Source organism: Erinaceus europaeus, chromosome 10 (assembly GCF_950295315.1).
Source record: "Erinaceus europaeus chromosome 10, mEriEur2.1, whole genome shotgun sequence".
NCBI classification, from domain to species: domain Eukaryota; kingdom Metazoa; phylum Chordata; class Mammalia; order Eulipotyphla; family Erinaceidae; genus Erinaceus; species Erinaceus europaeus.
The window spans coordinates 50,302,157-50,315,436 of record NC_080171.1 but is presented as its reverse complement, the minus strand read 5'-3'; the positions used below and the strand labels follow the sequence as shown (position 1 = coordinate 50,315,436).

The window sequence follows — 13,280 nt, the reverse complement described above, 5'->3', positions numbered from 1 at the left end:
GTGTTCCAAAAATTTATTTCACATCCAAAACACTGAAAAGAAAACCCTTATCATTTAATATGTGGCAATTAACAGTATTTTGAAACTACAAAACACTATTAAATCATAATGCCATCTCACAGGGTTAAAGCATACAGTTATTTTAATTATGAGTAATTTTTAAAGTCATTATATACACATTCGTAATCATGAACAGCATCTGTGCTTCTCACAATTTATTCCCCTATTTCCTCAAACCATTTCTACATAACTATGGTATTGTATGCCAATAGGACCAAGGTAAAATGCTTACAATAAGAAATCTCACCTTAAACTTAGACCAAGCTCGTTTCATAATTCTAACAGGTTTTTAAAAATGGGCAATGATTTTTCTCTGCTTGTCTTTTAAAAACAAATGGCACTGTAATTAAGATCTGGAAACTAGAATACAAAAACAGTTCTAACCAATTCAACCCATCTAAGATAAGAATGAATATCTTTAATGGTGGCATTTGTGGGATAAGTCACTGTAATTTTCTATAGCCAAAAGATTTTAAGGGAGTCAGGCAGTAGCACAGCGGGTTAAGCGCGTGTGGCGCGAAGCGCAAAGACCGGCTTAAGGATTTTGGTTCGAGTAGCACAGCGGGTTCAGTGCGTGTGGCACGAAGCGCAAAGACCGGCTTAAGGATTTTGGTTCGAGCACCTGGTTCCCCACCTGCAGGAGAGTCACTTCACAAGCGGTGAAACAGGTCTGCAGGTGTCTATCTTTCTCTCCCCCTCTCTGTCTTCTCCTCCTCTCTCCATTTCTCTCTGTCCTATCTAACAATGACGACAGCAATAACAACAACAGTAATAACTACAACAATAAAACAACAAGGGCAACAAAAGGGAATATTTTTTTTTTAAATTTAAAGCATTTTCTCTTTTTTTTGTAATTTTATTTATCTTCCCTTTTGTTGCCCTTGTTGTCTTTTTTTTGTTGTTGTTGTTGTAGTTGATGTCGTTGTTGGATAGGACAGAGAGAAATGGAGAGAGGAGGGGAAGACAGAGAGGAGGAGAGAAAGACAGACACCTGCAGATCTGCTTCACCGCCTGTGAAGCGACTCCCCTGCAGGTGGGGGAGCCGGGAGCTGGAACCGGGATCCTCATGCCGGTCCTTGTGCTTAGCGCCAAAAGCATTTTCTATAAAGACTAAAGTTCTAGGATTATTAATGTTAAAGTGACCACAAATGACCACAAATGTCTTCTCCTACAATATATATGCCTTTTTTAGTCCAAAACACAAAATAGGTTTATTAAAACAGCTTATTAATACAGTTTGTTATAGCTCAAGAAATGTCACAAGCATAACTTAAAATTTTTAACATTTTAAAGTAATACCTAATTACTTCTAAGAATTTTGAGATCATGTTTTTGAATAACTGTATCTTGTTTCTGTTTTATGCTAACATAAAGAGTTGGTTTATTAATGTAAATGACTAAGTTCTTTGAATTGCTTCATCAGTAAGATTAATTTATTTTCTTTTAATTAGGTCCCTGTGGCTAATACTGGCTAGTAGTATTAGCATGTCCTGCACAGAAAGTGGAGCTTAGAGACTTCATACAGACTTCAGTCACATTTAGATGCCCACAGCAATGGCATCAAACTGAGTTGTAGACAAGCCATAATTAATGGTATTGAATTATTCACATCCAAATTCTTTTTGAAATAAGATGAATGTCAGCCCCTCTTAATGATACTATGATGTGGACAAATGTCACTGAATTTAATAGAGGTATCTGGTGCCTGAGGACAGTTACCTTCTCATTAGCCCTGTTGAGGTCTGCGATCAGGGCATCAACATTCTCCTGTAAAACTGCACAAAGCTCAGACCAAGAGAATTTATCTAGCATGCCTTCTGGTTGTTTTATGAGCACACAGCCTGCTATCAAGTGCTGATACAAGGCATGAAGGAAGGCTAGCTTTTCCTGTGAGAAAGAGAGAGAGAGAGAGAAGTTAATTCCAGTGTATATGCATATAAGCACTGTAAAAAGTAAAACACATAGTAAAAATGGTGATTTAAAAAATCTGAAAAGGAGTTAAAATATTTAACTCTCAGAATATTATCAGTTTGATGACATTTTTATACTCAAAACTAAGAAACAGAAAGAAAATAGAAATTGCTTACACTTCATATTCAAAATTAAAATGTAAAGTATAGAAAGCAAAAAAAGGGGGGGAATTTGAGTGTTTATATGCTACTACAGATGCATAATCTAATCAATGCTTGTTCAGGTCTCACCTTCCTCAGCTATACTGGACTAGTTGTTTCTAAATCCTTCTAACTGGAAATCAGTACAGTGATTCTACACTTTCATATTTACATTTGCCAAAGTAGATGTTGCTTAGGTTAAAAAAAAAATGGAGAACAGTGTTATTTAATTCTGCTGAAGAAAAGTTATACCAATATCTGTACTTTACATGTACACAATTACTCAGCTGTCTTCTTCCTCCAGAGAATTCAGTTATACCACTTATAGGAAATCTATCCCAAGCCCCTTAGGCGAAGCAGACAGTGATATGAAAGATATGGAAGATGGGCTCATTTGTTTCCCCCACTTATAAGTTAATATAGTATTTGGCACCCTGGGCATTTGTAGATGTTTAAATATTACAACGTCCCAGGCAATAGAAAAATGGACATAGCTACCCAAGACACACTTTCAAAGTTGTTCAATTAGAAATATGAAAAAGTTCTTAAAAGTTATATTGCCATTGCAATAACCTAGAACACCAAGCTTTAAAATTCAGTAAAAAGCTGATCCCATCTTGAACACACAAGAAATTTACCTACTAAAATGCTAAATGACCCACTTTTATAAGGCATATTATCTAAGAGGTCCCAAAGAATGGGACTTTAGAGACAAGGTAACTGTGAACTGAAAAACGAATATTTTTATGTGTAATAAGTTCCATCAAGATTTATTAACATATCAGCAAGGAAAAAAAAGTTTTCAAAGGAGAAAATGTAAGTAAGTAATGTAAATTCTAGACTTCTAAATAAGAGAAACTGAATATATTATATGCAAAGGTTTTGTAATAAAAATTGTAGGGAAGGTTTTTCTATAAATAACAAAATGTGAATCTTTAATCCACCCTATATGACACTTTATTTTTTACATATATAACAATTAATAAGTAAATAAAACTAAGTATATAGTTAAAACCACAGACTTAAATCAGGTATCAGACTTGAATCAGGTATCAGAAGAATCTTCATAAATATGTGTACCATTTTTTTCTTTTTTAAGCAATTAAAGAGATCTTATGTATTTTCAACTGTGTTGAGATATTTGAAAATCTTATTAATATATCTAACCAAGTTCAATGTTTAGGCATTAAAATATCCCCTTTCCACATTTTGCCAAGTGATCAAGTTCATCTTCAAGAATAATTCAATGTGTCGCCATTATGTCCTCTTTGCTTGGGCTGTGATAAACCATGCATGATAATCATCCATTTGGCATGAAAAAAGAATCTCAGGATGCAAAATCAATTCACACATGTTGAACTCAACCACAATGCTGTAGACATGCTGACTTTACAATACAGTCAGGCTTCTAGTTTCCTTTACTTTAATCATTATCTGATGTGTAGAACAGTTTCAGCCCCTTCATGTGGACACAATTTAATCCCAGACAGTAAGAAGAGTGGAAAGAATGTTTCCTTTTTATTCTCTTGGCATTCATGTTCATATTTGTTGGAGTAATGAACTCAATATGCAGGACAATTCAGATAAACCATTTCCACACTAGTTAGGCTAGCTCCATGGGTAAAAGAAGACACAACAATTCCATTCACATAGGCTCATACAGAATTAGAAGTTATTAATAAATAAAAATGGATAGATACCCCTATAGGATATCCATTTTTATTTGTGATAATGTGTTACAAGATTGTAAGACTGAGACATATTTTTCTTTTTTTTTTATCTTTACTTATTGGATAGAGACAGCCAGAAATCAAGAGGGAAGGGGGTGATAGAGAGGGAGAGAGATAGAGAGACACCTGCAGCACTGCTTCATCACTCACAAAGCTTTCCCTCTGCAGGTGGGGACCAGGGGCTTGAACCTGGGTCCTTGAACACTATAATACATGCGCTCAACCAGGTGCGCCACCACCCAGCCCCAAGACACATTTTCCTATATCCTGATGTATCCCCTATAATTATAAAGAATGAGAAGATTATCTATGAAGGTAAATATCATTCCTACTTTGCAAACATGTAAACTACAATGTAGAAAGACTAAGGTGTGTGGTTTATCCGTATTCACAAGGGTTGTAAGTAGTGGTATCAGGGTCGGCAGTGGTGTGGCGTGCCTGATTGAACACACATATAACCAACCATATGCTAATATCTCAGTTCAAGCCCCTGCTCCCCACCTGCACGGGGGAAGCTTCCAGTGGTGAAACAAATCTGTAGGTATTTTTCTTTCTTTCTCCCTCCCAATCTCCCTCTCTTCTCTCAATTTTTCTCTTTCCTATTTAATAAAAGTGAAAAGGGGGCAGGGGGGGAGGAAAAAATGGCCACTGGGAGCTAAAGATTCATACCAATGGTAACTCTGGTGGCATTTTAAAAAATAAATAAAATGAAATAAAAATAATAGTGGTGTCAGAAATTATATGCAGTTCTTTCAGATTACAAAAAAAATCTGAATATGGGATTATCTCACTCATAGTCAGAAGTTGAAAACAAGATCAAAAGAGAAAACACTAGGCAGAACTTGGACTGGAGTTGGTGTATTGCACCAAAGTAAAAGCCTTTGGGGTGGGTGGGGAAGAGGGTTCAGGTCCTGGAACAGGATGGCAGAGGACCTAGTGAGGGTTGTATTGTTGTGTAGAAAACTGAGACATGTTATGCATGTATAAACTATTGTATTTACTAGAGACTGTAAAGCATTAATCCCCCAATAATTAAAAAAAATCTATCAGACCAAGTTACTAAACTACTGGAGTGAACAATAATTTTGCCATTGGCAAGCAGGAGCACCTTGAAAAGTCTGGTTGCTTTACACATAATGGTCTAGTTATAGAAAATTAGTTGAACAAGAGCTAGGGGGGGTTAAATTGTATTATTTTTATCATAAAATATGGTGATACTAGAATAACAGACTGACTAATTCTCTAGATGGCATGAACATTTCAAAATATTCAATTCAGAGCGACTTCTGAATTAAACACTTGGTATATGTAAATTTATAAAACTGAGATTAGTGAAAAATCTTTCATGACAATCATTAGGTCTCAGGTAATACCTCAGTATCCTTACGGAAAGCTTGGGAAAGCTGCTGCAGCTCACTTTCAGACTGGGCTGCTCGTGCCTTTTCTTTCTCCCAGCAGTGCAGCACATTTTGTAGTTCCATTTTTAAAGTGCTTATTAGAGCCTCTCTGTCTGCACATTTAGTGCGTAAGTGACTTAACTCTTTATTACCATCAACCAGTTTATCCTGAAGGTCCTGTCAGAAATACCAAATAAAGAAATTTATAAAAGCCAGCTATAAATGGATGGAAGACACTGAGCAAATACATAATGAAGATATTCAAAGAATAAATATAAAAGGATCACATAGGCAAGCATTTCTCCATAATGTTAAGCATTAAAGTATTTTAGTGAATGTAGTTTCTAAGTATATGTTAGCTCAAAAACTAGAAAATGTGTAGCTTTAACATTTAGACATAAAATGTTAATAGGAAAGATTATCACAAAATGTTTTTGAAAGGGTAATTTTCCTTTCAACCCGCTGTAAAAAAAATAACTTGGTATTTCAAAAAATTTTCAAATAACATTTAAAAATAAACTCCTTACTTTTAATTTAAGCACATTTACTTCCCAAATGACATTCCAAATACTAATACAAATCTCAAACGTGGTATAAAATTCTACTGAACTAGTTATCCCTTAATCTTAACAAATTCTATTGAAGTATGTCCACGAAAAACTTAACATGAACCAAACACAAAAATAATTCAACAATACTGACAAATTCTGAAATATGTCTCAGTATAATTTTGCAAAGATCTAACACACACCAAAAAAAATGCAGAAAATGAAATGAATTGCTGTCCTAGACTTTTCACAGCACATTAGGCAAAAGTATATTAAAATGTAATAGCCCCACCTTAAAGTAATGAAAGCTACCTCTAAATACAAATGTGTTCAATATATGTTTGATGTGTCTCTAAAATAAGGCATTAAGGTATTTTTAAATATTTATTTATGCCTTTTTGTTGCCCTTGTTTTTTTATTGTTGTAGCTATTATTGATGTCATTGTTGTCGTATAGGAGGAGGGGAAGACGGGGGGTGGGGGGAAGATAGACACCTGCAGACTTGCTTCACCGCCTGTGAAGCGACTCCCCTACAGGTGGGGAGCCAGGGGCTCGAACCAGGATCCTTACCCCGGTCCTGTGCTTAACGCGCTGCATTACTGCCCGACTCCCAGGCATTAAGTTTTAAATCACTTTTGTCAGTACATGTAAATCTAGGAAACAAATTTTTTTCTTTAAGCAAAACTATTTCTAAATCAACTTTCTTTAACATATTTAATGAAAAAATTACTACTTAAACATACAAAGTAAAGTTGTATCTAAACATCCTTTATAAAAATTAGAAAGATATATCTTCAGATATCTCTGCTTTAAAATATTCCTCAAATAGTTTTGTTTGTATCTTAAAACAAATGAGAAAAGTTATCCTAAGTCATAATACCTTTATATTTTTAGTGTGAGACTCTATCTTCTGCTTGGTAGAATCAAGTTCATTAGATGCCTTTTCCTTGGCATCATTCATGTTGTTCAGCTGATGAAAGAAAATATAAGTAACTTTTTAATATCTCTCAAGGCTGGGTAACTCAGAAGCTAACCTTTAAATGTGTTCATGTGATTACTTGATTCAAATTTTTCAATCATAAATAAGAGTCTTAAAGACTTATTTCTTTTGGTTAACTATGTAATTTCTGTCACAAAGTCACATAGTGAAAAAGAAAAGAAAGCATTTAAGCTTAAAATATCAGAGATGTTACTTTATTTTTGTTAGTTGTCTAGATAAAGGATTTTATTCTTACTTCAAACAACTATAACTTTAGTCTTAAAATCCTACTGGACCAAAATGCCAAAAGCAGTGCCATCTATACAGAAAGAAAAAAGGACATAGTAGAAGACTGTTCTTTCTATATATCAGAAGGGTATATTCACTAGTCTCTCACTGACATATGACAACTTCAGGGTCGGTCACATGCAGTCCTACTGGGAAAGCTTGTGGCAGGTCATCAGTTGGTCCTGCTCCACTTGTGATTTATTTTCTTTGACAGTTCATTCTTCTTTCTGTCAGACTGCTCTTTTTGCTTTCTTTTGCAGCCACCCCCTTGGTCTCCCCACTGCTGTCTCTGGCACTGGTTCACAACAAAGCGCATTACTAAGCCAAAGCCTGCTGAGTCGACTTTTCAACTGTGCTGAGGATCATGTGACATCCATCCTCCCAAATAACAATTCGCTGTGGGTAATATGTTCCTAGTTACCCTGCAGCTTCCAGACTTAGGCCTCAGAAGAGTTTCATAAACTACTAACAATACAGGTTGTCTTGCCTCACAAGGAAAGACTTAGCAATATTTGTTCTTTAGGGAAATTTAATTATTTCACTTTCTTTCATGTCTTTTGAACAACAGTCTCATTTTTCCTCTCCTGTTAACCTTTGCAAAGGAGAGTAAAACAAGTCTTTTCTAAAATGTAAAACATAATGTTTCATGGCTTTTCCACTGCATGATACAAACAGAAGAACACTGTCTTGATACATGGCTTGTCTTTGGTTCAAATAATGTTTGTTGTGCTAATTGTGTAGAATGTATAATTATTTCATATTCTCTAATTTGACAAGATGTAGCCGACAGACTCTTCAATTTTTAAAGCAAAAATATCTTTATGCCCAAGGAAATTATCAATTCACACATTAAACAACCAGAGATGATAAACAGAATAAGATTTTTTAATCATCAGACTTCCAGTCTATATCAAGTATTTGTTTTATTAAAAACTTATAAAAGCACTTTATTCCCTTTAGAGTATGAAACCTAACTTTTCTCTTTTCTATCAAGACTTCCATAATTTATAAGCAAAACCTAAATTTCCACTTCCCACTCCAAATGTTACAAAATACACACTAAGTACAAACTACATTAACTAAATGACTTACATGTTTTATTATCAAGTTAAAAACTGGTAAATTATGAAATCTGAGCAGTGACAGTATCTTTTTAACTTCAAAAATAACAATAATTGTGACTAGACGGTTACAAAAACACGAGTAAGACACTTGATACTACATTTGAAGAAATGTGAAATTTGAAGACAGACAAAAATGTGTGTGTGTGTGTGTGTGTGTGTGTATCTGTGTGTGTGTCTGTGTGTGTGTGTCTGTGAAGCTATCAGTTCAACATTCCCAATCTTTCTGACCTTTGTAACAAGCAAAGGATACGTACTGCTGCAGGCCGAAGGCTATATGTGTGGAGCCAAACAGTGCAAGTGTTACCTCATTAGATGCATCTTCCAGCTTGTTCTGGTAATCTGTCAAGGTACGCCTCAAAGTCTCAAGGACAACAGAGAAGCTGGGAGGTTTATCTTTGTCCTTGTGGATGCCTGGAGAAAAATATAGGATGAAAATACACCCTTCGAGTTACTAAGAGGCTAAAGTGAAGTAAACAGTAACAGCTATTTCAAAAAAGAGGTAGAGCTGAAAAAGACATTATGAAACAATGAGTGGAATCTTATTCCCTAAGTATAATGCTATACAGTCAAGTACTAAAAACTTGTCCATACAGGAAGTCAAATTAAGTTTGGGATATATAAGTTAAGATTTATGGCTATTTTTTTTACCTTAATAAGGTCCACATTGTAGTCAGTAATGAGGTCCTTTTGATTTTTGTCTTTTTCTATATCTTCTAGGTAACTATTTATACACACCTTATATCCAAAAATAAATGAGCAGTCTAAACTAACTTATTTTGTTCTTTTGCTTCTGATCATTCAGGTCTATTTTGCTTAAATAATATCTTCTGAATCCAAGCACATACAATTTTTTGTTAATGCTTGGAAATAGCATTCAATTCATAAAGTTCTGAAGTTAAATTTGAAATAATATTGGACTGTCAGAAAAGTCAAGAAGCATTTTTGCATAGAAAAAATACATCATACCCTTTCCAGCAACCCATTAAAAACATTATTATATACGTGGACCAAAATCTTTTTTCAAGTAGAATCCTTAAAACTAGACCAACAAGATAGTTCATCCAGAAGGGTGCTTACACATGTATGCAATCCAGGCTTGAGCCCAGTCCCCACTGCACTACGGAAGCTTTGGTGCCAGAGTGTCTTTCCTACTCTATCACTATCTGTCTTGGTCTTTCTCTTTCTATCTGAAAAAAAAAATGGCCCAGAGCAGTGAAACCCCAGCCTGCAACAACAATAAGAGAAAACAAAAACTGAGTGGCTAGAGAGATAGCCTAACAGTTATGTAAAATACTTCTTTGCCTGAGGCTCTGAGATCCAGGACCTTGGATTCAGTGTAGAACAACAATGGTGCAAACTGCCCCACTCTCTGAAGGGAGGCTACGTCAACATACTCTGCCATTAAAGGGAGACTGATCTAAAATGAGTGCATCCTAGAATGTTCCTAGCTATGACCATGGAATGTGAGCTCTGACTGACAGGGATGAAGATGTTACATAGGTTCCTGTGCTAAAGAATAGCCATAGGCCCTAGGCCAGATCGATGGTGTTTACAGTTAATGGTGTGTATATACTTTTCCCATACTTGGGAGCTACTCTGCCCTGATACATTTTTCTAGTCCTATTCCCAACTCTGGCACCAGCTTCCTAGACAATACTTTCAGCCCACCTGCATGTTAGCTATAGGACTCAGGCAAAAATTAGTAAAGTAATGGGCCCTTAGAATATATTTAAAATAGACTTCCTAGCTTCTTCCAACATGAAGACCCCAAATCTCATTTGCTTATTCTTACCTTTAGGTTCCTGATCATTAAACAATTTGTTCTGCTTTATATCTTAATGTTTTTTAGCCACTAAGGTGCAGATGCTACCATAACAACAATTTGATTTCCCTGGGCAGATGACCGCAACAATGTGTCCTGGAATCCCACATCCCCAGAGCCCTACCCAACTAGAGAAAGATAGAAAAAGGCTGGGGAGAGTAGGGCACCAAAGTAAATACTATGTGGTGAGGGGGAGGGTGGACATTCGGCTTCCCAGGGTGGTGGGGGTGGGGGGAGTGGGACACAGTCTTTTGGTGGTGGGAATGGTGTTTATGTACACTCCTATTAAAGTGTAGTCATATAAACCACTATTCAATTAATATGAGAGGGGAAAAACTGATCATATGTCTAGAACTTCTTAAAACACAGACGGAGTCTTTTTAATACATAGGCTGAGTCTTTGATATGTTGACTCTCTCAGAAGCCTAGACCAGGTAGAACAGAAGCAACTGGTAGCACAGCTCTATACAAGATGCTGAGTATTATACAGCAAACCCTAACAAAGGGACTTTTCAAAGTTAACCCAATTACCAAATAATGTGATGATAACAATAACTATCCATTGTCTTCTTGAACCCTAAGACAGCAGGAACCTCACATTTCCACTATAGAGCCTATATTTCCCCCAGTCCTGGAACCTTAGGGTGGAGCCCACTTTCCTGCATGCTTCTCTCAATCCATATCAAATAATATTGCATCTGCTGATCGCAACCTAATCAACACGAGTGCCACCCCAGCATGCTTCACTTCAGACTGTGTCCAGAGACTTCAGTTGTGGAATGACAACCCTTCAGCTTCATCACTCGGGTGAGACCTTTCCTTTCATAGTATTCTCTAATTCCATTCCAGGTAGTTCACCCCCCAATAAAGTCCCCAAACCTAGATATAGACCAGGTCCCCTGAGATAGAGCATATGTTCACATGTGTCCATAAACCAGGGAAAAATATATACTGAAAGCAGAAGTACACAAGAGTCTGCAGTGAGTACCCCCCCCCCAACACTTCATCTGCACTATTCCAGCCTTTAGGTCCATGATTGTTCAACAATTTGTTTGGCTTTGTATGTTAACTCTCTTTTCAGCCAACAGGTTCCAGATGCCAGCAGGACGCCGACCAGACTTCCCTGGACTGACAACCCCACCAATATGTCCTGGAGCTCCGCTTCTGTGAGACCCACCCTACTAGGGAAAGAGAGAGGCAGACTGGGAGTATGGATCGACCAGTTCAGCGGGGAAGCAATTACAGAAGCCAGACTTTCCACCTTCTGCAACCCAGGTCCATACTCCCAGAGGGATAGAGAATGGGAAAGCTATCAGGGGAGGGGGTGGGATATGGAGATTGGGTGGTGGGAATTGTGTGGAGTTGACCCCTCCTATCCTACGGTTTTGTTAATGTCTCCTTTCTTAAATAAAAAATAAATAAATAAAGGCTGGGGGTATGGACCGACCTGTCAATGCCCATGACCAGTGGAGAAGCAATTACAAAAGCCAACCTCCCATCTTCGGCACCCCATAAAGATCTTTGGTCCATACTCCTAGAAAGATAAAGGACCCCTCTGTGGGCCCCTATAGGACCTTGCTCTTAATGTGGATCAACAATGGTAGGGAATGTTCTATTCTCCAAAGGGAGGATGGACAACATACTCTACCTATTGCCTGAGGAAGATAGTAGTGCAGCCTGAATGTTAGTGCAGCCTGGTATGTTCCTAGTCATGACCACAGAATCCAAGTTCAGACCTACGGATGCAGAGGTTGCATAGACTCCTGTGCTGAATATGGGCCCCAGATCAAATCATAGGATTTATAGTTAATAATATTTATAGACTTTTCCCCATATTTGGGAGGTATTTTCTTCCCTGATCCAGCTTTCTAGTCCTTTTTCCAACTGTGACACCATCTCCCCAGACAATAACCTGGGTCCACCTGTATATTAGATGTCAGGCTCAGGAAAAATCTAGTAAAGTCATGGGAACCATGGAATATACCTAAAATAGACCTAGTAGCTTTTTCTAGAATGGAGACTCCAAATCCTCATCTGCAATATTCTTGCCTTTAGGTTCATGATTAGTCAACAATTTGTTCTGCTTCATGTCTTAACTCTTTTTCAGCCACCAGGTCCCAGATCCTACTATGATGCCAACCTGACTTCCCTGGGCAGAAGACCCCACCAATGTGTCCTCGAGTCCTGCCTCTCCCAGATCCCTGCCCCATTAGGAAAAGAGAGAGGCAGGCTGGGAGTATGGACAGTGGAGAAGCAGAGAAGCAATTACAGAAGCCAGACCTTCCCACCTTCTGCACCCCACAATGATCCTGCATCCATACTTCCAGAGGTATAAAGAATAGAGAAGCTATCAAGGGAGAAGACTGGATACGGAATTCTGGGGGTAAAGATTGTGTGGAAATGTACCCCTCTTATCATATACTCTTGTCAATTTTTATAAATAAAAATTTAAAAAATAGAAAACCTGCCAATAGAGAGGATGGAATACAAAGTACTGGAGGTAGGAACTGAATGTAATTATACCCTGCCTATCCCACAATCTTGTTGATCATTATTAAATTACTACTAATAATTCTTTTTTAAAAAATGGTTTGCTTGCTTCTGTTGTTTGCTTGTTTTTGCAAGTTCATATGTATCAGTTCTCTAGATTCCTCATATAAGTGAAACCATCCAGTAGTTTCCTTTAATCTCATATTTTGCTAGGTATAATCATCTGTAGATTTTTTAGAAACAATACCTATGTCAGGTAAGGGATGGAAAAAAAAACTGCTTCAAATCATGAAGTAGATAGTCAGTATTCTTCGTAATGACTATAAGCAAGAAAGACAATTCATTAAAAATTTTACTAAAGGTCTTACCAAATACATTTCTTAAATTGCTCTTGTGAACAAGATTAAAAAAATACAATGTATAATTCTTTTCTTTTGCACTATACAAGTAGACCATGAATAAATCATTCAAGGGCACTCGGGAAATCTGCTGGCTTTTACAATAAGGGAGAAAGGTTGCTCTTACAAATTCAGAAGAATAAAATCATTTATTCTGAGTAGTGAGGGGTTAGGCAACAAAATGCCCTCTCCTTATTGACCCATGTACCTTCTTATACTCTACGCAAAATTATTTTTCTCCCCCTGAAAATGTTTACCCACCCACAATCATAAAAAACTAAAACTAAAAAAAAAAAAAACTTGACATATCTCTTGGAAAAATGCTTGTAACCA

General features: G+C 36.9%; 1 protein-coding gene across 3 annotated transcripts in view; it reads right to left on the bottom strand.

Annotated features, from left to right (window-relative positions):
• The window catches only part of CCDC171 (coiled-coil domain containing 171), a 284,788-nt gene that overhangs the window by 180,920 nt on the left and 90,588 nt on the right, over positions 1 to 13,280 (bottom strand). For all 3 annotated transcript variants that reach the window (XM_060199601.1, XM_060199602.1, XM_060199603.1), the window contains 4 exons: positions 8,542 to 8,648; positions 6,727 to 6,816; positions 5,275 to 5,475; positions 1,780 to 1,947 (listed from right to left, as the gene is read on the bottom strand). In XM_060199601.1, the coding sequence (XP_060055584.1) occupies positions 1,780 to 1,947; positions 5,275 to 5,475; positions 6,727 to 6,816; positions 8,542 to 8,648 (566 nt within the window). The remainder of the gene's footprint in view (positions 1 to 1,779; positions 1,948 to 5,274; positions 5,476 to 6,726; positions 6,817 to 8,541; positions 8,649 to 13,280) is intronic.